This window comes from Perca flavescens, chromosome 19 (assembly GCF_004354835.1).
Source record: "Perca flavescens isolate YP-PL-M2 chromosome 19, PFLA_1.0, whole genome shotgun sequence".
Taxonomy (NCBI): Eukaryota; Metazoa; Chordata; class Actinopteri; order Perciformes; family Percidae; genus Perca; species Perca flavescens.
In genome coordinates this window covers 21,437,566-21,462,995 of record NC_041349.1, presented here as the reverse complement: position 1 = coordinate 21,462,995, position 25,430 = coordinate 21,437,566, and the positions used below count along the sequence as shown (strand labels likewise).

At 40.6% G+C, this 25,430-nt stretch overlaps 1 protein-coding gene and 1 long non-coding RNA gene across 11 annotated transcripts in view; one reads left to right on the top strand and one right to left on the bottom strand.

The window, feature by feature from the left end:
• The window catches only part of LOC114545729 (receptor-type tyrosine-protein phosphatase delta), a 132,859-nt gene that overhangs the window by 21,722 nt on the left and 85,707 nt on the right, over positions 1–25,430 (bottom strand). For 2 of the 9 annotated variants that reach the window (XM_028564196.1, XM_028564198.1), the window contains 17 exons: positions 21,458–21,727; positions 19,762–20,343; positions 19,127–19,272; positions 18,216–18,360; positions 16,303–16,608; positions 15,252–15,445; positions 14,900–14,926; positions 14,312–14,429; positions 13,279–13,866; positions 12,740–12,840; positions 12,372–12,628; positions 10,075–10,168; positions 8,123–8,332; positions 6,948–7,108; positions 3,841–3,953; positions 1,778–1,819; positions 1,152–1,249 (listed from right to left, as the gene is read on the bottom strand). In XM_028564196.1, coding sequence (XP_028419997.1) covers positions 1,152–1,249; positions 1,778–1,819; positions 3,841–3,953; positions 6,948–7,108; positions 8,123–8,332; positions 10,075–10,168; positions 12,372–12,628; positions 12,740–12,840; positions 13,279–13,866; positions 14,312–14,429; positions 14,900–14,926; positions 15,252–15,445; positions 16,303–16,608; positions 18,216–18,360; positions 19,127–19,272; positions 19,762–20,343; positions 21,458–21,727 — 3,452 coding nt within the window. The remainder of the gene's footprint in view (positions 1–1,151; positions 1,250–1,777; positions 1,820–3,840; positions 3,954–6,947; positions 7,109–8,122; positions 8,333–10,074; positions 10,169–12,371; positions 12,629–12,739; positions 12,841–13,278; positions 13,867–14,311; positions 14,430–14,899; positions 14,927–15,251; positions 15,446–16,302; positions 16,609–18,215; positions 18,361–19,126; positions 19,273–19,761; positions 20,344–21,457; positions 21,728–25,430) is intronic. The other 7 variants (XM_028564197.1, XM_028564199.1, XM_028564201.1 and 4 more) reach the window with 4 other exon arrangements.
• Positions 1–25,430, top strand: part of LOC114545733 (uncharacterized) — a 233,926-nt gene that overhangs the window by 192,609 nt on the left and 15,887 nt on the right. The window lies entirely within an intron of this gene.

Genomic DNA, 25,430 nt, shown 5'->3' with positions numbered 1-25,430 from the left:
ATTGCTTTCCACTGTTCTCGAATAAGCACTACAAAATTGGAATTCAATGTACTTAAGCTGCAGTAATGATTGGCCAGCTTGGCAGCCACCCATATGGTGACCTCATACATTTTGGAGCTGTTGCAGGACCCGCAGAAAGATATTGATAGAAAAAGGGTGACGATTCCTATCTCACACAATGCCCCTGAAAGGACCTCTTGCTCGTATAGTTTTTCAGGCTCTGTGAGTTGATCTACAATGCAAAGCCAATATGAAGGAGACACTTGCATTGTCTGACTACAGCCTACATGATTTTGAGGGCACTTCAATTTTAAGGACTTTTACGATTGAAGGTCTAATCACACGATACTTAAATATAACTATCACCTTTGTTCCATGATGTATTTTTATTCTGATAGTGACCATACATTTCAGAGTGAGACTCCAGCTAAAGTGTAGATATGATTAACTGGCTGGACAAGTGTCAGTAAACTGTAGTCTTTGAAATCCCTAGGGTCTATTAGTGAATTACCACTCCCATTAGCATAGCTTCCCAAGGATAAACAATACTAAATACACTTCTATATATGTGTTATACTGTGTGTACAGTATGCTGTTTGGTCCATTAATAATAGCCTCTTTTCCATTCAACTGTAAGTCAATAGTGAGCCAGCAGGCACAATAACCCTGGAACTGGAAATGGAGTGCAGCCATTATTAATGTTACTGTATTAATTACACCTGAGCATTTCCTGCTATGACATGCCAAAATGTCTGCTGTGAAAAAGGCATGGCTGGTTTTAGTTCTCTGGTGAAGATATTTCTCATGAAAGTAGTTCCTAACTAATGCTATTGGGAGGTCATCATCCACCAATTGCCGTCTTGCTTGATCTGCTTTGTGGTTGGCATGGGTATGCAACAGTAGAACTAAGGCTTCCAGGAATATACCATTAAATGTGAGGGTGTTGGCTGAAATGACTGGGGTTTTCTTACCCACCACACTAATAGTGGCAGTAATTTCAATTAACAGTGTATGTGAACACCAGGTGTATGCGCCCATATAATACTACAAAGTATATACTATGTTGAATTGTTGTCTTTATGCAGAAACACTCTTGTGCCGACATTTTTGACAATTCCTGAGTCAAGCATTGGAACTTTGCTGACACTTACTTCATATTCCTGTGAAAACTTGAGGTTGTCGTTGGCTTTCAGGCGCTCCTGATGATCTGCCAGGTCCATAATTGGGATTGGAGGGTGGCTAGCCATACCTGTCAATCAGATGGACTGAAAGTCAGTCACCAGTCTTGTAAGTGGGCATCACCCAAGCACAAGCCAACAGTGAATCATTAGATAAGCAGCATGTGTTTAACAGGGGGAATGGAAGAGTGGATCTTGTTAGGCAGGTTTGTTCACTCAAAGCAGTGGCCATGCTCATAAAGAGAATATGGACACAGAAGCCAATGAGTAGTCATCGAGCACACTTGCCCCACTATTGAGAGAGAAAAACGTTATTCACACAGAAAGCTGCGGTGGATAGTTAGCATGACAGTAAGACACTGACGCAAACAAACATCCCAAAAAACATTCAAAATGTTAGGCCAGATGTTGATGTCTGCTTTGAGTGATGACATGGTTTCAGGCAGTCATTTCAAACTCCGCCTCCTTTGATGACATGGCATTGACACCAGATGGATTAGATGGGGATGGGAATACAAGACTACGCAGAAAAAAGGAAAAGAAGTGAATTAAAGCTAACAAAACAAATCATGTTAAATACATAATCGAGACCAACTAACTTGACGAATGGAGGTTACTGGGGTGACTGGACGCACCTGAACCTGTGAAGGAAATGGCGGTGTAATTAAATACGTTGCAGATGTCATTAGCATTATGTGATGACTATTTTCTTCACAAACAGAAGGTAGAAATTGAAAATGTGACAAGAAGTAGTTGAATGATTATGTGTATTCTAAGTGGAACATTCATTAGTAACATACAAATCGTCATGCTAGAAGCTTGGCTATGCCACCATGCATATTTGATGGAAATAAGAAAGCGTAAAAAACCTAGCAGCACAAATCAAAGTCGAGCAACCGTAGGATATTATTTGACATTCATTTTAACCTGAGGATGCTAACATTGTGATCTACTACTTGCATAGTCTGCAGTTAAGTTCACTTGACTTTGGCGATGTAGAATTGACAATGTTGAATGGCAATTGAGGTATCTCATCAGCATATTTAAGAGCTTAGATGGAAGGAAACGATCCAAAGTGTAGGGTTTGAACAATACGGGTTTACACCTTTTTGTACATGTACATCCAGTCTGTGACTAAAGATCTGCAAGTTGAGAATTCAGGTGCCATTTTGACACACAAGTTGCACGACAGTCTCTCTCTCACCATTGAGGAGATGTTTCATTTTAGTTGCGGTCACAAGTGGGCATTAGCTAATGGAAGCTGTGCCTCGTTTTCCCACCCACTCATGTCTCTCTGAAAGATGGCAAAGGGTGGTTCTATCGCAGCCCGCTACTCAAAATCCATTTCCACCAGTGGGGGACAATGAAAGTACCATTTCCACACTGTCGCTCAAACATCAAGCATCCTTAAGATGAAAATGTCCATTGAGGGGTAAAGAGGTGGAAGAAAGGGTGGAGAGAGTAGGGGAGTGAGGTGGTCTAATGTAAAAGAGCTTTAGGACTTGAAGAGAAAGTGGACATATGATAGGGAAAAGAAATGTTTGGTCCAGAGAGAGCCCAAGGTACCAGCTCTCTGAAAGGCTGTTGTGGGGGGAGGTATGATGGCTTGAGAGGCGAGTGAAATAGTGGGAGGATGGTTGAGATCACTCTGAGCCAAAAAGAAAAATACCCCTCTGCCAGGATGTAACAGCCAGTAATGGTCCTAACATCATTGAAGAGCTTTCATAAATATGCTAAATCTTTTTTTCAAAAATGAGCCTGCAGGGATAAGTCATCCTCCTTTCATACTAGTTGACCGCAAAATATGGCTTTGATATTACAACATTATTGGCAGTCTCTGCACACCTGTCCCCAAAGCAGTCGGTGCCAGAGGAACTCAAACAGCAGTTAAGCGTGTCTCTCTCGGTCAGGACGGGGGCAAAGATGCATACCTCCTTTCCAGGTGATAAATGGACTGTGACACCCATTGTTTCCCCCTGGCGAGAAACGGGTCACATGACTGAGCCAAGGCATGAGGACTGACCACCTCACCTCAGCACTAAAGGTCAGAGCGAGTAAACACTGGTGTTTACAGCTCGATACAGCTCCACTTTTTCTTCACTATCCACGAGCATACAAAAGGGAACACACAGCCATGACACATTTTCTATTTCCCTCACCTTCCACAATGCTGCATCCTGTCTCCTAGCAATGGGACACCATCCAAGCAGGCCTGCGCTATTCTGAGTAAGCATGACAAGTCTTGATGACCTGGATAACCCAGGTGCAGAGGAAGACGACAGCTGCCATGAAATTGTCAAGTTCGCATTTCTGCCACTTCATTTTCCACTGAGAGGTGTCTCCGGGGAGGAAACTGTCATTTTTGACCCTCTGTACCTCCTCTAAGCACCTGTCCACTGTCTACCTGTAAACTGCTCACTTGTGTAGTGCCAATCTTACAGCAAAGATGATGGGTACTTCTTTAAGGACGTCACAGTATTAGGTTTTACTGTCAGCAGTGGTTGCAAATGAAGAAACATTTGATATAAAGCTAATTGTGAATCTAGATTATACCTTTTAAGTGCACAATCAGTAGCATTGGCATCCCTTTTCACAATGAACATTGAGTTGTAAATTCCCAGGGAATGAGACGGAAGTCCCTGGCATCATTTGAAATACGTACCAGGCGTTTGGAAGTTGAGGCGTCGAAGCTCAACAGGGTCGGTGGGATGATGCAGTGGTATTTCCTTGCTGTTGGGGAGACTGCCTTTCCTAGCTTCAGATTCTGCTCTTTTTCTGCAGAACAAACAGCAAATTTGATTTTTTTGGGGTGCACAAAACTCTTCCTGTGTAACCTTAAAGAATGCCTTGTGGTCTCGTAAATAATGCAGGCAAATATGTAATTAAGGAGGTGACAGGACGGCATTCTTACAGTACAAAAGGCTACAGGGGGTGGACTAAATAACATCATCACTGCACAGTACAATGCAATCCAGTACAAAGCCCTTTACGAGTAAATGCTACCTTTAGTGAAGCCTAATGTTCACTTTTCAATGATAGTGTCAGATATGGTGTCAATTAACTCTTTTCTCTCTCTCTCTCTCTCTCTCTCTCTCTCTCTCTCTCTCTCTCTCTCTCTCTATCTCTCTCTCTCTCTCTCTCTCTCTCTCTCTTTTTTTTTCAATTTTGAAGCCATAGTTAGAGGTGATGTTTAGATCGCAATGTATTGTAACCTGGTCCTCTAACTGTATATAAAGTAACAAGACAAGCAAACAAAAAAACTACAGGCTTCACAAAGGCATCATTTACTGCATTCTATTATGTTAGAGTATTCAAGTCAGTTATTTGTTCCACTCCCTTTCATTTTGGGTTTATTTTTAGTATTTTGAAGGCACGTTTTAAGATTCATATTTGTAGAGAGTCTCTTGTTCATATATTTTAAGTGCACAACATTGTCACCTCTGACACATGATGCCGTATGTCCGTTTCATAGAAAGCAATGTGGTTTGTTCATTCATCAGAATCCACATAACATTGGTCACTGACATGGATAAAATGTTGTAGGAAAGGTGATATGGAGGATATTTTGATATGAATTTAAAGTTTATTAGTAGTATGAAAAGTAAAAAACATTTGTGCTTGGATTTCCCAGCAGTTGCCTACTGACAGCTGTCATATAAATAATGTTGCATTAATAACGTTAATAAATACGTTTAACATATGCTCATTTTGATTATGCACAAAGCACATGATTTTATGAATGACATCAACTCCATTGGGCGACCAATTTCTATGTGTTTATATAGAAAATAAACAGTCGAGGGAGAAAAGGAGTTTAAAGGGAGTTAGTTTTCCTCTTCTTCTCTGTCACTCTTACCTGTCTGGTTTGCTGCTCCATTGGTCAGCAAGGAAAGAAATATCGACACATTAGGTGGTAAGACCTTTGGCTTTATATAATGGAGACTTCCAGAAACGTTTCTTTAGAATAAGTGAATGACTGACTATATAAGAGACAAACGATACCAATCATATCTCAGTTTTTCCTGTGCGTGCAAGATTAGTGATGCTTCACTTCAGAGATTATGCTTAATTGTGCAGCCTTGGGGCTCTTTGTCTCAAATACTACAGTTTCCCAGGTGCATCCAAAATTTGCACATTATATCTCTGCTATTTCAAGCAGTTTCAGCTGATTGCTTCTTGTTCAAGCATAAAAAGTCATCTCTTGACTCCTAATTGCTGTCTCTTTTCCTGCAAATAAGCCTACCACTGTTACATTTATTGTAATCAGAAATTATGCATCTTCTTATAATTTTAAATGAATTTGTATATATTAAGCGTATATCACATTAAACTGCATCTTACTATTTTTTAAGCCCTTTTTATGAGAAAATCAATTGGTTTGGTAGCAGTCATGACTTGACTTCAGTTATTCAATGTGTAGGTGCACATATGACTCTGATTTATATTGACCATTGTTATTCCCTTTGTTTTGCACAAGAGGAGCAATCCATCACATACAAATTGATTTTGACAAAAAAAAGATCTCCTGGTTATGCACGGAATGTTCCCTAACATAGCGGTGACACTGGCTTGGTAATCTGCCTGCCACAAACTCAGCCTGAAGGCGCACCCACACACACAGTCTTTGTCTACTCAATTCACCTTTGTATTACCCAAACCAAAAACTTGATGTAAATAGAATCCAAGGACTATAAGTTGTAAGAGAATAAAGCTGCATGCCTTACCTTCTAAATTACACTACTATGTATGTATTTTTGTCTTCAGTATTGGTGCGGTTACTGATTTATATTGTGCTGACTCTTCACTTACTAATCTTACCTTCGCAAAATTACTTCTTGAGGACTACTGTGAAATTCTGCTTAGGACTGGACATTTGATTGAATGAACACTGCATGGAAATTGCCTTATGTAAAGGTGAAAAGTAACAAGATAGTGAAGGACGGAAACGTGTGTGTGTGTGTGTGTGTGTGTGTGTGTGTGTGTGTGTGTGTGTGTGTGTGTGAGCAGGAGGGCATCATAAGGTCAGAGTCGGGATCTAGAGCTAGTCTCCCACGTGGAATGGGTAGTTGTAAAATGGTTAGGGGTTGGGCTTGCCATGATGCTTGCCCAGGGCCTCTCTAAAGCTGCACATACATGCAGTGACATGCAGCAGATAGTCAGAGCTCTCCCCTCCTACACTTGACTGATCAGCAGTGACAGCACGAGGTCTCACTCCCACTAGGGGGTTACAGACAAAGAAAGCTGTTTTGATTCAGTGTGAAAGTGCACTACTGCAAGTGTTTTCCACAGTTGCACGTGGGTGTGTTTGTGCATGCAGGGGGTAGATGGATGTGTCTGATTAACTTTCAGTCAACGTACGTGTCTGTGAAGGATTGTGGGCGTCTGCATTTCGTTGCTTAAAATTTTGGGTAGCTGTATGCTTGGATTTACTCTGAGATTTAAAGTGCGTGAGTGGTGGTCATGGAAAGTCTGAAGATCAATGTGCCTCCGGCTTGAAGTTAAAATCGTACATTTAGTGTTTGGATTTCAACGTGCTAATTGAAGATTTGTGCGTGGTGGTGTATTGGTGTCATCAATGTTAAATATTGAGTGGTGAAACATGGATTTTAAGCGCACATGTATGTCAGTAATGTGTACTGTATGTAGTATTTGTGTTAAGGTAATTGTTCCAACTAAATGAAGCAAATGCACAGGAATCCCCCTCAGATGGGACAATTCTTTTAAATTGTTGTATAATCCTATATGCAGATCATAATTTAATATCCTCACCTTTTGTAGAGGAGAATGGCAATAACGATGCATATGATGAAGACAACAGCTAGCACAGGGCCCACCACCCAGATGAGGCCTTCCTCCTCATCGATGATCGGTTGGGGGTCGATGTCGGCTGACACAACTGGGTCGGAGTAAGGGCTTGTGGCATACATGATCTGAGCCAGGGAAAAGCAAATCACTGATCACCCCTCATTACTCCATAATTTATCTATAATCTGGTGGTTTTGATAGATATATTCTCGACAATGTTACATCAACATGCAGAACTGAATGCTGAGGGATACAGTAGATCCAGACTTATTTGAGCTCAAGATATTTAAAGCACTACCGGCAGACTTCAATTAATTTACCCTCACTACAGAGCATATCTAACAAGACTCTGACAAAGGCAGCATGACCAACAATACAAATTTAAAGCCAATTCAAAGTTTTGCTGTGTAATTTCTGCTAAGCTTCAGGCTGACCAATCAAAATTATCTTCAATATCTCTCCTATACAGGAACGTTGATTGAACTAATTCACATCCTACGAGGTGATAAAAAAAGGTCTTGTGGGATGAAAATATATGCTTCAGTGGGCAAATTAGAGATTTTCCTCCATTCGCCATTATCGTTTCGCTCTACCTGAACTCAGGGTTAACAGAGAGAGTGCGGGCGGCACTACAGACCCTGCAGCTCATCAAATCCATCATCACGCCTGCGGCTGCCTAATCATGCAGCTTTCGGGTCTTCGGTCCAGACAGACACATGGACACATAGACACTAGCTGCAGCAGCGCAGATAAGGTGGACCGAACGTAGGATGCAATTAAAGAGGAGCCCTGTTATCGAGGTATTCTTGCGATCAGCTAAGGTCTTAAGGGGTTTCTCTCCCCAAAGCAGCAAGGGTCAGCTTGGGCCAGCTGCAGCTTTCAGTCTTTAAGTCAAAGCCTCACAAGGGCTCAGAATAACACACCTGACCAGAAGCAAACTCCGACCCTCCGCCAAGATGCAGCGGATTTAACGCTCTCTGTCTATGGACATGTATAGTTTCTATCACAAAGACCATGAGCTCACGAGCACGGGATATCCCAGAGGCGAACAAGCTCATGTCTGAAGATGAACTACAGTATAATTTGAAACACACATGGATAAAAATGGAGAGAATAGATGTGTGAGAGAGCAGACTTACATTTTCAGACATCTCCAAAACAGCAAGCACAAAGAAGATGTACTCCTGGCCATTCTGGAGTTGCTTGTTTTCAAATCCCCTGTAGGTCTTGCCATCTCCAAGAGTGAACTCATTTGGCAAGTCTTTGAAATAGGCAGCGATATAGGCTTTGGGCTCTGCCTGCCTCCGGAACCGAAGGCCTCTGCTAGTTTGGTTTATCTCCTTCAGCAGCTACAGTGATAAGTAACAGGCAGACAGTTGTATCATGTAGGGAGACATTCCAGCACACATGAAAACACATCTACGCAAACCAAATCTGTCTATCTAGATTGCTTTCTGATTGCCGAGCTGAAAAACGCTGATTGCAATAGGCAGAACATTACAGTAAAGATCAATGACTTATTTCATCTGGGTTTGTTTTTTTTTACTACAAAAGATTGTGATTAGATTAAAGGATTGTGTGGATTTCCATCATATAAAACAGTTGAGGATTATCCAACATCTTCAAACAGTAAAAAAAGAAACTGAATTTTTATTTTTTGGATTTGATTAACATTGTTATTTATTTTCCAATTAATTTTTTTCTCAAACAAGAATAAAAGATATGCAAAGCGAGGATAAAATACATTATGTATCATGTAGCATTCATAGTCTTTAAAGTAATTCATATTAGGGCCAAAATACCAGCATTGCTCTTTCAGCCAACAATAATAGATATATAATTATAATAGGCTGAAAGAAACACATCATACAGGTCTGTTCCATCTGACTTTGAACTTCCAGTGTAGATCATAATTATGCTAATCAAGCCTGGATAGTTGTTTGGCCGTCTGATTTCATATCTCTGACTTGTGTGCACGATTGAGTGTGTGTGTGTGTGTGTGTGTGTGTGTGTGTGTGTGTGTGTGTGTGTGCGTGCGCGCCTGTCATTCACATTAGAGTGTGTGCGTCGTTGTGTGTGCCCTGTTTTGGCTGTGGGGCTGTTGGTGCTGCCCGATAATGTCTTCAATCATCTCTCCTGTCAACACGGCTAAATCTAGCTGCCCTTGGGAAAAGTTGTGAAAAGGTGAGTGCCAATATTGACAAACAAATAAATTCTGACAGAGGAGCGACTTTTGGGCAATCGGTCAAGGCTACAGACATGTGCCTGAGGGTCTGAGCTGTAAAGCCAACGCCAGATGAGACATGGTGTGTTCTTTTCTTTTTGCCCCCTAGACATGTGATGTATTGTCATGCTTATACAAAGGAACTAAATATTTTAAAACTCAGTTTCAAAATAAGTTATAATTTGCCAGAGGATTTGATGCACAAATAAGAATGCTTGCCAGAATTTTCGTAACCTGAAGGGGAATAGTATTTTAGAGGTTTCCACCAAATGTGTAAAACCATTAGTTTTCAATGTTGGACGCTTCATATGAAGGAATACCTCAAATGTAATCACATCTTACAATACATAGTGATACAAGCTTTTGTTTGCTTACACATTTTATCATACCTGCAATGCACAGAAGCTTGAATTATCTCAACAGGCTAAATTTAAAAAGTTGACAAGTGTTTTGTGCATACGCAGTAGCCTAGCTTTGCCTGGAATGAGAAGAGACATGAAGGCCTGATGCAGCTCTTCAGGTAATTACCACAGACACAAAAAGAAAGAGGAGGAGGAGGTGGAGTTTGCAGTGCACTTGATGGCTACTTCATGTTCTCATTTCCATATGAACAGTGCTCTCTTCAGCTATTTGCGTCAATCAGCGAGACTCATCTCCTGTTCTTCTGGCCCTCTTAACAGCCTCAACTTATTTTTCCAGTTTTGAGAAAGGAAATGTGTGATATGTGCACACAGTTACAGTATGTAGGCCATATTAAGAAGCTGTGTACAATAACTAGATAGTTGAAAAATAATTGGATCTTTCATATTTTTCCTTTTCTTTCCTGGTAACCAGAGTCCTCATAACAAGCTGAGCCTTTAAATTTACCTCCTCCAAATTCATCTCATCGGGATTGTCCCAGGGTTTGAAAAACTTGCCAGTGCGCTGCTTCTTCAGAGGCACTACCACAATGTAATATCCCCTGGAAAATAAAATGTAAAGTACAGTACATTAATAATCTAGACAAGGTCAATGATCACAAAAGACACAAGTTCACCAGTGGTATTAGCAAGTCAATGAGAACTGTTTCCTGGACAAACAAAACCCTGTATGACAACAAGAACAAATACAGCATTGTCCAGTTTCCACCATGCTGACCTGTATTATGGGGTTTTTCCATTACATGGTACCTGCTCGACTCGACTCTACTCTCCTTTTTTGGTTTTCCATTATGAAAAAAAGTCCCTGGTACCTGCTGACAGGTACTTTTTTGTAGTATCACTAAATCGCTGAGGCGATATCAAAAGGTGACGTGAAAACCTGGAGACTACTGATTGGTCGGAGAGAATCGTCAATAATCACTGCGTCATCACTGCTAGTGACAGACGGGGGTGTCCTGACCAGCCATTTTAAAATAGTTTAGCCAGCGGTGTTTTTTTTTTTTTTTTTTTTTTTTTTTGAAACAAAATTTGTTGGTTATGACGACCAGCCACGATCGCCTCACACATGAGGCGGTACTAAATCTGCAATGGAAAAAGGAGGACTGGGCACCGCGGTCTAGCAGAGTAGAGCTGGTACTAGCAATGGGTAAGCGTCATTAGAGAGGGTAGTATGCCTATCAGAACCCCCCGTGGGCTAATTAGGAGACCTCTGCGAATGCAGAAAAGATAGAGAATTAGAGGGATTTTCATCCCTTCATCAGGGTGGCAGGAGAGATAATGGCCTCTGCCAGAGTTTCTAGGCTTCCTGGTTGGGCACTGCACTAGCTAACGTTAGCCAGGAAGGCAGTGTGGCAGGCTAATGGGAAACTAATTAGCTTAAGCTCTGTGATGGGAGACCGTGGGCCAAGTGCATCCAGCAAGATAAAAAAATTATAAATGAATAAAATAGATGGGTTTGAAGCATCAGTCTACAATCGAATGTGCTCCTTGGCCTTCTGACAACCCTGGACTTTGTTGAAAGGTTATAAAAGACTTTATAGGGCTTAAAGGAGTGTGCTTAAATCAGTTGGGCTGCTACACTGTAATGACTGAGGTGAAGTGGATATTACACTGAAATGTAGGGATGAATAAAAATGACTAAGTTTTGGAAGAATCATCTGTGACAAGGTCAGCAATCAAGTTATCTTTTCTTTATATTCATAATGCATCAGTAAGAAATAATACTGTAAATTTGGACATTAGCAATGGGCAGAGACTGTTCCACGGCAAGATTGTAATGTCACATAACCAACAATAGAGCTATACAGTCAAATCATATTACGCTTGATGCAATTGCCAATTACAAGTAGGGCAGAATCAGAATCAACTTAGAGACTACGTTCCAGGTCGATGCGTCGAGTCAGGAGTAGTTTTGAGACAAGATTCGGTTTGTTAAAATGTTCAGCCTGCCATGCTGTTATCCAGCATTTAGGTCTGCCCACACAAAGAACTTTAACGATAACTATATTGTTTTAAAAATTGTTCTTACTCAAGCGGATGGCAGACTCCACACCACAACTCTAACCACGACAGTCAAAAACACGGACAGCCAATCAAAATCCATCCAAATTTAGAGGGCATCACATTACAACACGTCCCCGGGGTAACCAGCCAATTTGCCATGCGTAAATTGTCTTATATCAGACATAATTAAAAGGTCTGGACCCAGGCAAGTTCTGGTAGAAACAAACGTGAAAGAAAACACCTGTAAATAGTTTTCATGGTCGGAAAAAACGTAGACGCCACATTTAAAAAATAACTAAAATGGGATTTAGCTTTTATCCCATTCTTAATCATAAGAATATGAAGGGAAATAATAAGAAGAGTTGAAACGTGGTGCTCTGTGCCTTTCAGCATCACAGAGAGAGAGGGAGAGAGAGATGCTGCTTTTTTTGCTGATTGAAAAAAAAAGACCATTTTAATGATCCACCGTCTTGAGTTAAACAAATGCATCATATTTCTGTGTCTTACGGTTCATATGTTAACTATTTTATTTTCTGGTTTACAAAGGCGAGAAGGAAAATGTTTACAAAATGTTAAAGTTCATCAGTGTGAATGCTCACAAAAAAAAAGTACATTGTCTGACAAAATGCGAGTCGACTTGGGGCTTCTCGACTGATGATTCAAATCATCGCGGTCAGAGGGGCATCAGTAATTTTATTTAATTAATTAGAAATCACCTTTAGTTTGTTCATCTCTACTCACCTTACTTTCTCAGACGTCTGAACTGATGGTAGCTCCACAGTCACCATACCGTCTGAGTTGGTCTTGCCAACCAGGTCGGGTTTGGTGCGGAGAATGTCTGGGGCCGTCATGGTGGACACACGATGCTGCAAACCTCCAGCGCTGTTGCCACGATTGGTCAGGAGGAAGGAGTACTGTGTCTCAGGCTGAAGACCCGTGATTAGCTTCTGTGTTAGCTTCCCATCCACCTCCACACTCTGCCCATTATCGTAAAGGATCTGTATGCGAATGAGTTGATGTTTCATGTGAAGCCTTGGTTGTGGATGATAGTAATGTGTAGAGTACCTCAATACGTATGAAAATGTTAGATGTATCTAGGTAGTGCTCACAGTGAAAGGCTGAGCTGGGTTGTAGGTGTCTGGGATTTCCCAGGTCAGCAACACTGATGTCTTCATGGCAGCACTCACGTGAAAATTTTTTGCAAACACTGCTAAAAGAAAGTGGGAGCAGGTGATTTAGACACAAAACACAATTTTGTATCGATCTGTGGTGTGGTACCACACCAGTGCTTACCTGAGAATGTCTCCTTCAAAACCAGGCTGAAATCAGTACTACACTGAACTCAACACTGTCCTCTTACCTTCTTAACAACACCAACTCTTAAATTAATGACTGACCTTTGCTTGACTGACGAGACACAAAGAGACATACATACTTACTCCATGTGAGTTTCTTAAACCATTCTTAGATTAGGGAGGCTAAGGGCAGGGCAACATGTTAATACCAAAGTCCTGTGGTTGATTCCAAACTTTGTCACCTTCTGCCATTTGAGGCTTTTAGAGGAAGCTGCTGCGGGTGGAAAGGGCTGTGCAGGGAAAGGTTGATTGTAAAAGGAAAGGAGCTAAAAAGGTTCAGGGACTGGTCCTACCTTGATCCAAAGGCTGTGTCCTGAATTGAACACTTGGGCTATAGGGACCAGAGCCCTTGCTGGTGAAGGCACACATTTTAATATCATAAGTGGTATCTGCCTTAAGGCCATCCAGGATGATTGTTGATTCGGGGGCGGTGATGAAGAGTTCTGAGGGACTGCGTGGGCTGTTGATGTCCTTATACTGCAGAGCATATTTCACTATTTGGCCGTTTCGCTCTCCCAGCAAAACAGGTTGCCAGCTAACCTGAATTGTGGAGGTGGTGGCACCCTCTGCTGTAATGCTCTGAGGGTAGCCGCTTGGGACATCCTCATTTGTGGTGACTTCTTTGACTGTTTCTTCACCAAAGCCCACCTTGTTGCGTGCGGAAAGGCGGAAAGTGTATGAGGCTCCCTTATGGATCTCTTTGGTAGTGTAGTGGTTCTCACGCTCAGGGAACTCAATGACAGTCAGAGGGTCCACGTCTTTGCGGCCAAAACGGAGGCGATAGCCTTGCAGGGGACCATGGGTTAATGCTGGGGGATGCCACTGGAGGAGAGCTGTGCCCATGTTGGTTGTACTGACCATTAGCCGAGGTTTATCAGGAACTAAGACAGTACCAATGGAGAAAGGGACAACTTGTTACAAATATGGACAACCATGTTTCCATCTTATCCTGTTTGTAGTAGACATTCGTTATCCGTTCACCTTCTATCTGTTTGTGAGTACAACAAAGTAATTTTACTGTGGTTTAACACGGTCAAAAAAGGTGAGTAAAAGAGCTGAATTAGGGTGTCTTCCTGTCACTCCCGCTACATTTTTCATTATTTAAGAAATGCTGTGTCACACCAGTGGGTAAGTTATTGTACTATATGAGACAGCAATTAGCTGCATTCACACTTTACACACTCAATGACAAGAACTTTTGCATAAAGCTTTTTTTGTCTTTATTGGCTGCAGTTTCACAGCTTAGCAGAACAACCGTTTCATATGAAAATGCAGTCTATTAGCAGAGAACCACATGATATTTGTCAGAGGTCATGGTTACAATACCTGCGCCAGTGGTGGTGATCAGTTTGGGCTTGCTGCGTGCACCATCGCCCTTTGTCGTATAGGCTCCCACAGTAACTGAATATGTGGTCTCAGCCTGCAGTTCTGTGATGATCATTTCCTGTAAAGATGCAGGACTTTAGTTGCGGGACACTCACTGGATGATTTGCAGATATAAGCAAGTAGAGAGATAAAAGTGGTATGTGATGTCAGCATAATCATCACAAAAGACACAACAGACACATTCTCTCAGCATATACTTAACATTGAGGCATGTTTCAATGAAAAAGGATAGTGTTCATAAGCTTTGGTAGATAAATAACTTGGTAAAGAGTATGTTTCTTGTGTGTGTACCAAATAGCTTTATGAGTAAACACTAATATAATTCAAACCTTAAAGGTCAATATTAGTGTTAGTCAAGGATTCCATCTGCAGTTGTCTTCATATCATAAGAAGTTGAAATAGCGCTCAAGCAGATGCTTAAAACCTTGAGGTCTTGAACTTGTAATGCACAAAAGACACATGCCATTCATGCAGAGGATGACAGTAAGGGAAAACTAGTTTGGAATTCTGCCAAGTTAAACTACTCACATGTTCGGTTGAATCATCATATTCCCACTGATTATGATATACGAATATGGAGAGAAAAGAGACAACAAATGAGGCCAGGTATAGACACTAATCACTGGTGAGAAAATATACACACACAGTTTGTCTGCAGCTAACCAACAAATAAATTAGTTTTGTTGATAAAAAAATATAAAAGTAAATGTAGCAATAATTATATGTAGACATATGTAAGTGACAAAACAGTTAAATAGTCACTATTTCTATTCATGAAAGTGAGCTTTTTTCCACTCCAAATAGAAGAGTGTAAAGTTTAGAGACAAAGTGATACTATGTGTCTGAGAGATGAAGTGGCTGGCTGAGGAGGGTGTTGTACCTGGGCATCATCAATCAGGATGTCCTTGATGACTGGCTGTCCTGTGGGCTCCCCATTAACCATCCTGACATAGTGCACCTGGTACCCTCGGATCTGACCGTGCTGCTTGGTGGGCATCGGTGAACGCCAGATCACTTTAATTGATGAGGAGTTGACAGCCTCCACCTCAACTTTACGAGGTGGCCCGCTAGGAACTGGAGGAACACCATGGGATAGAAGAAAAAAGGTCAAACTTATAGAGAACCCCCTCACCCTCTTTTTAAATCTTGCCCAAAAGTCGTAGCGGAAAATGCTGCAGTGACAAAAAAATCACAAAAGTGCAGCAAACTGCAACAAGCACTGCATGACATCAATATTTCAACAATGGTAAGGGGGGAAAAAACAACAGCAAAAACAGGTCTGACAACTGACCTAATCTTGAACATTAAAAATGGGTAGAGTGGATTTTTAAAACATGGAATAAAAATGTGTATTGCCAAAATAGAAAAGTGGAGCCAAAGTGGGGCTTCAAGTGTTTCAAATGCTTGAAGCACTACAAGAATTTTGGCTATGGTACGAGGAAAAAAATGAATAAAAAAATGATTATCACATGAGGGGAGAAAAAATATATAAAAAATGGCCTTCAAAAAAAATCTTCCACCTTTTGTTTTTCCCACTGTGCAGAACTTGTCCTTTTGCCAAGTTCCTAAAAATGTGAGTTATACAAAAATGCTGCCATTCAAAATATTTCAAAAAAGGCAGTTGGGACTGGAAGTTGGAGGCCTGCAGTTGAAAATGCCATACCATGTGTTGAAATTGAGCAGCTTAGGGGGGAAAAAGGCCCCCAAAAAAGGTGCTTTTTTGAAAAGTGAGTCACACTTTGATTGGGTGAAAAAGTGCACAGTCCAAAATGGGGCTAAACGTATCAGGTAGCAACAGTCACTTTTAGTAGAAGCAGGCAGAGGGGGTAAAAAGAAGAGGGAATTGTAAATATAGGCGAGGTTGTTAGTATTTGAGGTTAAGAGGGGTAGACTGGATTTGCAGCTGAAGCTTTGTTTTAGCGAACACATACCATCCTCCTCTGTGCGGATGAGCTGTGGCAGGCTTTCAGGTCCTGCCCCGACATCTGTGTGAGCAGTGACTGTCACACGGTACTCTGTCCATTTTTCCAGGTTTTCCAAAAGATACTGAGAGCTTTCTGGAGGGATGCTGGAGATTTGATGAGCAGTAGAATCCTCCCCTTCAGTCACAGCATACTGGATGGTGTATTGCGTTATGATCCCATTTTGTAATTCCATTGGTGGTGGCCGCCAACTTACCAGGATGTTGGTGGAGCTGGGGCTATAGCACTTGACTTCCTGAGGGGGGCCCGAGGGTTCTGCTTGGCGAGTTGGTTTTGGTGCAGGTGAAGGGTTTTAGTTTGGTCAGGCCGTTCATTGATTTTTTTTTTTTTTTTTTTTTAAAGGAGCGTCAGTTTTTGGTTTGTTTAGGGTGATGATGATAGAATTGACCAAACAAAGGAAAAAAGAAGGGAAAAATAAAATGACACAAAATGAGAAGAAAAGCACAAGGACTTATGTGGGAAAATAAAGTATTTTAAATCAATAAAACATCACAAATAAAGACAAACCAAAAGACTAAGACCAACACAAACGTGTATACACTGATGATGAATGGAAGGTGTTGATTGGAAAAAGGACAGCTTTAACATATGTAACCTACCTTTGTCATGGAAAAATTAAATTATAAAAAAGGGGAACAAAAATCATATATCCTAATTTTTAGATCCTTTTAATTCTAAAATGAAAACCTAAACATATTTGAGCACTTCAGAAATAATTTAATTAACCATTCCAAAATAAATGTAGTAATAACTTATACAAATTTGGCAAGCAGTTACCATCAATCCAAAAACATAAAGGTTGATGCTTTAACTATTTAAAATAGAAAATGTTGCATTTGTCACCAACCTTTCCGAAGCCTGTTGGTTTGTGGTAAAAGCCTGATTGTACAACAGAGAACTTCCCGAGGAGACATGACTGATTTATTAGATTCTGATAACATTGGCATGCACGTTTTGCTTAGCTCCATCATTTACTTCAGAACATACATCTGGGCAGAGTTTGAGCTTTTATACCCACCTGATCCCTGCCCTTCTCTTTCAGAGACCACAGATTTATATGCAAAGTCAAACCATGCAGTGTTCTTTCACTTATTGCTTGAGGGGAACTCTCTTACTGATCATCCAAAAAACAAACTTATTTTATTTTAGTTGAATTTTGTTTAATTTTGTAACAGAATCCAATGTTTCAATTTTGACCTGTTTCATAAATCTGGGGTCTTTTGGGTGGAAATATCACTAAATACAGACACAATACGTGCTTTGAGCTTTCTATTATATCATTACTCCACAACTTTATTGATTCTAATTTAAATTGAGTATAAACGTCAATGCCGAAAATGGGAAAATCCCAAGTGGTTCTTGGCAGTGTAGCTACATAGAAAGCTCAGTCTCGGTAATTGTCTTCTCTTATTTTGGGCCAACGTGCAAGGTCAAGAGACAAGGCTTCCTGAAATGCCCTGTCACAAAGCAGTTGGGTAACACAGATTTGGGCATTCATATAAATAATGCAAGGCTTTATCATTATTTTCAGTCAAGACTGTATTTGCACAACAAAGGTGGGGATGTGTAGTTTTTGTAACCGTGTCTCCTGACTTCACAGGAAAGCCTTGGTACACTGTCCATGCAACCTTTTCAAAGTGAAAACTGCATGGTCAGGTAACACTTATTTACTATTTCAAATGTTTACATCTTTTCAAATGCATCAAACCTTCTAAAATCGTATTTGCTTTATCTGTGGTCAGGACCTTCCTGACATTCATGTCACTTTTTGGATTTTGCAGCACACTTAAAATTGGAATGCATTTGAAAATGTGTTCCTTCCAAAATAGTTTAAACTCAGTCAGATAAGGAGGAAGACCTACGTGTCTGTGGAGTTTCTGCAGAGATCTCATTGGTGTAAGCTCCAACTCCATGTTTACTACGGGCAGCCAGCCGGAAAGTGTAAGTAGTGAAGGGCTTCAAGTCCTTCAGCAGGTATGTTGTTGTCGGCTCAAAGCTGATACGTTTCTGTGGAGGAAGTTTCATGTGGTCAGTTTTTAAATGAAGATGCGGAGTTCAAATAAAAAAAAAAAAAGAATATGGGTATGCTGCTTTCTGATATGAAAATAAAATTTGAGGGTATGAGATTTTGCTGTCAGAAATGAAACAAGTTGTCAGATTATATAAATAGGTTTGACACTCAATTTAGTACACTTTAAAGTGATTGACACATTACGTGGTAAAGCCCATTTTTCAATAGTGTCTGACCAAAGTCTCTCTTTTTCGCTTTGTCATATTGTAAGTACTACTCCTGATTATACAAACTCCAATAAAGCAGTCATATGGCTGGATTTCTTAGTGCTATAGTATAACTTACAAAAGTATTAATTACAAGCTGTTCATAACTAATTATCATATTGTTAATATACATTTAAACACTGGATTAGTAAATGATCCCCTGTTTTTGTTACTTAAGAAAATATACCCATTTTTTAACTGTATTGTACTTTAATGTAGAGACAAATATTAAAACACATTTTAAAATAGACCAATTTAATACTGCAGGTCTGGTATTGTGTAAATATGTATGACTTATTAATTAATGCTATTGATGTTGGTATTGATATGTTGGGGAAGCACGAGAAAATGGTAATTTCATGACACTACATAAAAACAATACATGGTTACACAATTAAACTACTACTCAGTAATTAGTTAGTATGTGATTCAGAGTATTTTGTTTGTTATAACAGACTTTTAATGGCCAAAATGGGTCAAGTCAGGAAATAATTACCTCCTCTTTATCATCCCTCTTCCTGTACATAAGTTCATATCCTGTGATTTGATTTTCCTGTCCAGTCTGTGCCGGGGCGATCCATGAAAGTAAAATGCTTGTTTCTGATTTGGCTTCTCCTTTGAAGTCGGTTGGTTGGGAGGGAACTGCAATTGGAATGAAGAGATGAATTCATTACTCCCCACATCTTGCACTATTCATTATCATTACAGTCATACTGGCACAGATGCCACTTTGTGGTGAGAGTTATTGCTACAAGAGCCACATTGTATTTCAGGAGACACACGTGTTACAGACAAATTAGTACAGTACATAGTGCATGGTTACTTCAAAAACATATTCATTAGAAATAAACAACTAGGCATTTGACTTTCTTATTCTTAGTATTCTTAGTTTTCTGACACGTAACAATTTTTCCCACTTGAGAAAGCCAATTTGAAGTTTTTGCTGACAGCCTAAAGATGTTTGTGTGTTTAGAATTGTAAACCACTAATGAGGATCTGTGACTAAAATGACGTGGCTTCAAAAATGTTTGTGACACTCAGAGTTTAATTGTGGAGTGTGAGCATTTGTGAAACTCTGAATTTGTGTTAGACTGATAGATTTTCTTAACAACAAAAACAAGCCATGCTCACCTCCCGTCTTAGCAATGATTTGAAGGTCTGCGGAAAGAGGTCCATCACCTACTGAGGTGTAGGCCAAAACCTTGATGTAGTAGGTCTTATTGGGAATGAGGCCCTGGATGGTGACAAAGTTGGACCCCCGAACAATTTGCTTCTCCCAGACGTTGACATGCTGGGTGGAGTCCATGGTGTAGTAGACTCGGTAGCCCATGATCTGTCCGTTAGCTTCCTCCGGGTCATCCCAGTGGATGACAGCCGTGGTGGTGCTCAGCATGTGGCCTCTGACTTGCCTTGGTGCCGTGCTGGGTGCCTGCTCTGCTGTTTTGGCCTCGATGCTCTCGCTGTGTGGCCCTCGCCCAATGTTGTTCACGGCCACCACGCGAAACTCGTAGTCCGAGTACGGGCTGAGGCCTCCCACGCTGTACCGAGTGGTGGCTACGCCATCGATCTCCTTGTACGAGTCCTCTGAGTACTTGGACTTGTGTTGGATGATGTAGTAGGACACTGGTTCAGGATTGCCAGAGTCCCAGGTCAATGTTATGCTGGTGGCTGTGCGCTCTGTCACCACAGGAATGCCGGGAGCCTTGGGCAATGCTGTGATGATAATTATTACATAAATATTAACAGAAATGCAAAGTATGCAGCAAAGTTATACCCCTGTAGAGTAATTTATTTTATGTTCTGGGCCATAGAGACTTTATTTTTTTTAATTTGTAGATGGTTGAATTATGTTGATTACATTCATTTCCTAGCTCATTGCACCTGATACTAATGATATACAGTGTATCTGGAGTCATAAGAGACTCGTATGTCATGTGCTTTCTACTAAGTGGCTGGATCGTCTTAATATTTCATTTTTCTAGTTGTTGCATATGAACTAACGTGAGATTAAAGACTTGCATACCCCGTGATCAGCAGCGTGCGTGGGATGTGCTGTTGTCATTAATCTCAGATTTCCGAGTGTTTATCACTTTAATAATTTAACAGGTGAATTTATTGCTTTAATTCCCCACACCGTGGCACATGGCAAAGGATATCAGGGCAATAGATTGTCTTTATATGCCATCTGAAGTGTGCTTCTGGGAGAGCTTGCTGCCAGACTGTTATATTGTGACTAATATCTCTATGTTATGTCTAGGAAAAACAAAGCTGAGTGTGTGTACGTGACTCTGTCTCTCGTGTGCACGTGAACATGGCGACACCAATCTGGGATATCTTTCTGGTACGCTGCTGTGTAGATATGATTACACTCAGATAAGTACCATGCCTACATGTACAGAGGACACTGAACAATACTCAATACGTTTCACACCCCCCTTCATGCCCCCTCCTCCATTGCTTGCTAACAGAAATGGTGAGCTTGTGGCTCTCTCTCCAGCTGAGAGATAAGCACTTCACTATATTCTCAATCTGGCATCTAATGCACTGAGGCTGTGCCAGAGCTTGTCTAAAGCTTTAAGGAATCCCCCACAGATGACTTATCATGGCAGTGAGAGGTAAATAACTTTCTTTAAAGCACTGCCAGTAGTCTCTGCTTGGATATGTATTTCTAACAAAGTAGCTGCAAATAGAGAGAGAGAGAGAGAGAGAGAGATTTGAAACATTTTGAGTGAGCCATTATTAAGCCCAGCTGTAGCCTTCATGTATCTATTGTAAGACCATACTGCTGAAATTTCAGCCTTTGGTTATAAAGAAGGAGCAGCTTTACCTTTCACCGTTATCTGTGCCACAGCCTCTATCACCCCCAGGGTTGACATGGCCACGCAGGTGTAGTTGGCCGACTGCCGGACGTCTGTAAGCTCCAAGACGTTCCGTCCAATGGGCATGTCGTCCTCTGGCGTAAGGTCTTCAGCACCCAGCATCCACTTGACATATGGCATGGGAGAGCCCACTGCCACACATGTAATATTGACACTGCCGCCTGGCATGATCTCATTGTCTGTAGGTGGAATGGAGAACCGTGGAGGCACTCGGCGTACTGTAAGACACAAAACATGGTGTGAAAACCCAGCAGAAAATGGAACAACTGAATACATTTATTAAAATGTTCTGCATTCTCCCCAAAATGTTGCCAAAAGAAAACAGTCTGATCATTAAACACATTTATACATAATATAATAATGAGATTAGCGGAATGTTAAAGGTGTAATTATTGCATATAAATGAAATCTGTTTCTAGATAGGTAATTTATGATTGGTTCAGGCATTTTATCCAAGACTTAAAGATTGCAGTGGTGAATGAATAACACGAACGCCATGCACAAAATACGGTTTCACCGTCGTTACAAATACACAGAACAGCACTCCACAGTTGTATGCAAAGAAACAACTTTCAGGCTGCGTACTTCCAGCTGATGTGAGATAATGTGCCTCATCACATTCTCACATCACACAAACATAGATAATGCTCCCGAGAAGACGCATCAAAGGGGAATGATGTTTTTCTTTTCAGGCTCAGACAAAAGTAGTACTAGGGCTGTCAAATGTTGTGCACACTTTGGATCAAGTTTAGAGTGATAACACAATCACCCTAAAAATGTTTCCCCTGTCCTGCCTTTACTTTTAAAAGTGGCTTTAGACTTTAGAACTCTGCCAGACAGCTCAGAGGATGAAAGTAAAGTTATGCATACTTTCTTTATGCTGGTGAATTCCATGACAAATGAGAGGTCTCTAGCTTATCACAAGAGGGCCAATTATACTGGTGCTTAAAGCATTAAAATGTCTCGCTACACTACATTCTGTGATTGTAGAAATCAGTCAAAGCCTGTGAATGAAATCAAGAACATTAACTGATTTTAACAGGACTGCAGGCCTCAGTCCCGTTTCAGATAGAGGGCTGAAAGGGCTTATTGAGATTGAAAGTTCAGGAATGGAACTTTACCTAGGAACATGTCAAGGAGGAGGTGAGAAGCTCCGAGACAGATGCATTTCTAGGAAATATCACTAATAGAAGCTTTTTCAACTACTCAAATTCTTTTCATGATTTATGTACAGTACACAAAGTCATCGTTTTGCAGCACATTAAAAAAAGATGCAGAGAACTGCCATTGGCGATATTAGGTTAGTGGTACACTTGTTTCTTAGTGCTGAGTTTTTCTGACGCTAAAAGTGTTTTTCATGTAATTTAAAAATATAATCAAGTAAATAATCCCGATTACCTACAGTAAAAAAAAAAAAAAAAACATAATTTGACAGCTCTAGCAGATACACATTCCCAAAAAATATTCTCAAAAAAACTAAAAAGAAAAGGCTTGAACTTCAAAGAAAAGGTTACACTTTTAAGTTAACTTAAATGTATAACATTCATAATGCACATGGACGGCTTCAAGGCCTTTTGGAGGGGCGCGAGAGTCCGTCATGCATACAAGAACAATACGTGACTTTGTGAGGCAACCGTGTAAGGGAGTCGGGTCGGGGGGGGCTGCAGGGGCAACATAAGCTGTAATGGGGTCAGAAGGAAGACGTGGTAGCACACAGTGTAATGGAAGGGTTAGTCTGGTAGTGCTACATTGTTGTAAATGTGGCGAGCATGTCCTGGGAAAACCAGCTTTGGACAAAGGGTAAATGAAAGGACAGAACAAAATAAGACACTCCTCGTGTTTTACAGGTGAGGATTTGTATACACAATTATTTAAAGGAACACGCCGACTTCTTGGGAATTTAACTTATTCACCGTAACCCCCAGAGTAAGACAAGTCGATACATACCATTCTCATCTCCGTGCGTGCTGTAACGCTGTGTGACGGCTCCAGCATTAGCTTAGCCCAGCACAGATCCTGTAGGCAACTGGTTCCAACTAGCCTACTGCTCCCAATTGTGACAAAAGAACATGTTCCTATTTACATGTTGTGATTTGTATAGTCACAGCGTGTACAAAAAAACAACGTAACATGAGACACAGCCATCTTCTAACAGTAAACAAACCGGGAACTATATTCGCAGACAGGCTTGCTGCGAGCATATCACTCCGCCCAAGTACTATATTCTTCCGCTTGAGAATATAGTTCCTGGTTTGTTTACAGTTAGAAGACAACTGTGTCTCATGTTATGTTGTTTTTTGTACACGCTGTGACTCTATAAATCACAACATGTAAATAGGAACATGTTGGCGTTATTTTGTCACTTATTCGGAGCAGTAGGATTACTGGATGCCGCTGGAGCCGTCAGACAGCATTACAGCACGCACGGAGATGAGAAGGGTATGTATCGATTTGTCTAACTCTGGGGGTTACGGTGAATAAGCTAAATTCCCAATAAGTCGGCGTGTTCCTTTAAGAATAGGTAGATGATATAACTAAAGGGCTTACGTACAAGGGAAACAGACAGGGATTGAGGTATTGTTATAAAACATTTAGGGAGGATTGAAATTAAAAGTAAAGTCAGTGTTACTGCTCATGCTATTCAACATCGATTACTGTTAACCTGGGTTAGATTACTAATTCTTAAGTGAACCTTGAAAGCTGTTAAGGAATATGTCACTTTTAAACATCTGAACACTTACTTATTGCCCGTTAATTGACCCTGCTTTATAAACAACCTGTATAATCCCTGTAACTCTAAACTAGTTATTTGTGCAGGTACCGTATACTGTATATGACTGCAACATCGGCACACGCTTCCTGTTGCTCGCTACTAATTCACAAAGCCCATTCTGTTTAGCAGACTGCAGCTCTCCAGAGAGGAAATCTAGGGGAACTGCTTGCATTATTAAATAGAACGTTTCTCTCACTCAATATTTAATTAATATCCAATTGGATCACATTCCCCACAGACATAATATTATCCTGCTCATTTAAATATTATTACATATGTTAAGTTTTGTGGATAACGCTCTAAATACATCATTGTTTCATGAAGTCCTGCGCAGAAACATCCTTTTCAGAGGAAGTGTATAATCTCTGAGGGCAAGGTTATTTTTACAGCTTGGTGCTTGACTGTAGTGCCAATTACAACAAAGGATGGATTTTGCTTTAACATATTTTTTATTTCTGAGAAACTTCAATTGGGGAGAGGACCACAGGGAAAATTGAGGTGTAGTGATGCTTAAAATGCTCTGTGGAGAGAGAGAGAGAGAGAGAGAGAGAGAGAGATATGCAGTGCTCATATGGAGCAGCTTTGCATCTATGCAGAACAGCAGCTTTAGTTCCAGGAGCCCATAGAAATCATAGATGTTGTGTGTCATATTACTTTCATTTTCTAAACAGAATTTATTTTATTAATAACATTTTGTTTTTTCTTTTCTAATGTCATTGACCAGCTGTGTTGTTAGTCATCAGATAAACCAAGCAGGAACACTGACGGGGTAAAGGATGGGGAAAGGAGATGACTAGCTCAAGCGTTAAGAGGGGACCATGCAAATAGACCCTCAGACAGATGCAAATATCGTCCCTACCACCCCACCTCAAAGATGCAAACATGCACCACCTGTTAGACAGGCAAGCACTCTGACAAGGACCGGGGGCATTCTCAATGGGCACATGAACATTTAATCAGCGACAAAAATAAAAAAAAAATATATCAATAAAAAAAAAAAAAAAAAAAAAAAGCGAGAACAAATACTTTGTTGTGGCAAACAAATAAACTTATTTCTGTTTTGTGTTGTGTTCAAAAAGTAAAAACACACCAACCTTCTCGTAGCTCTGAGGGATGTAGGAAATTTGATGCAGAACAAAATGAAATAA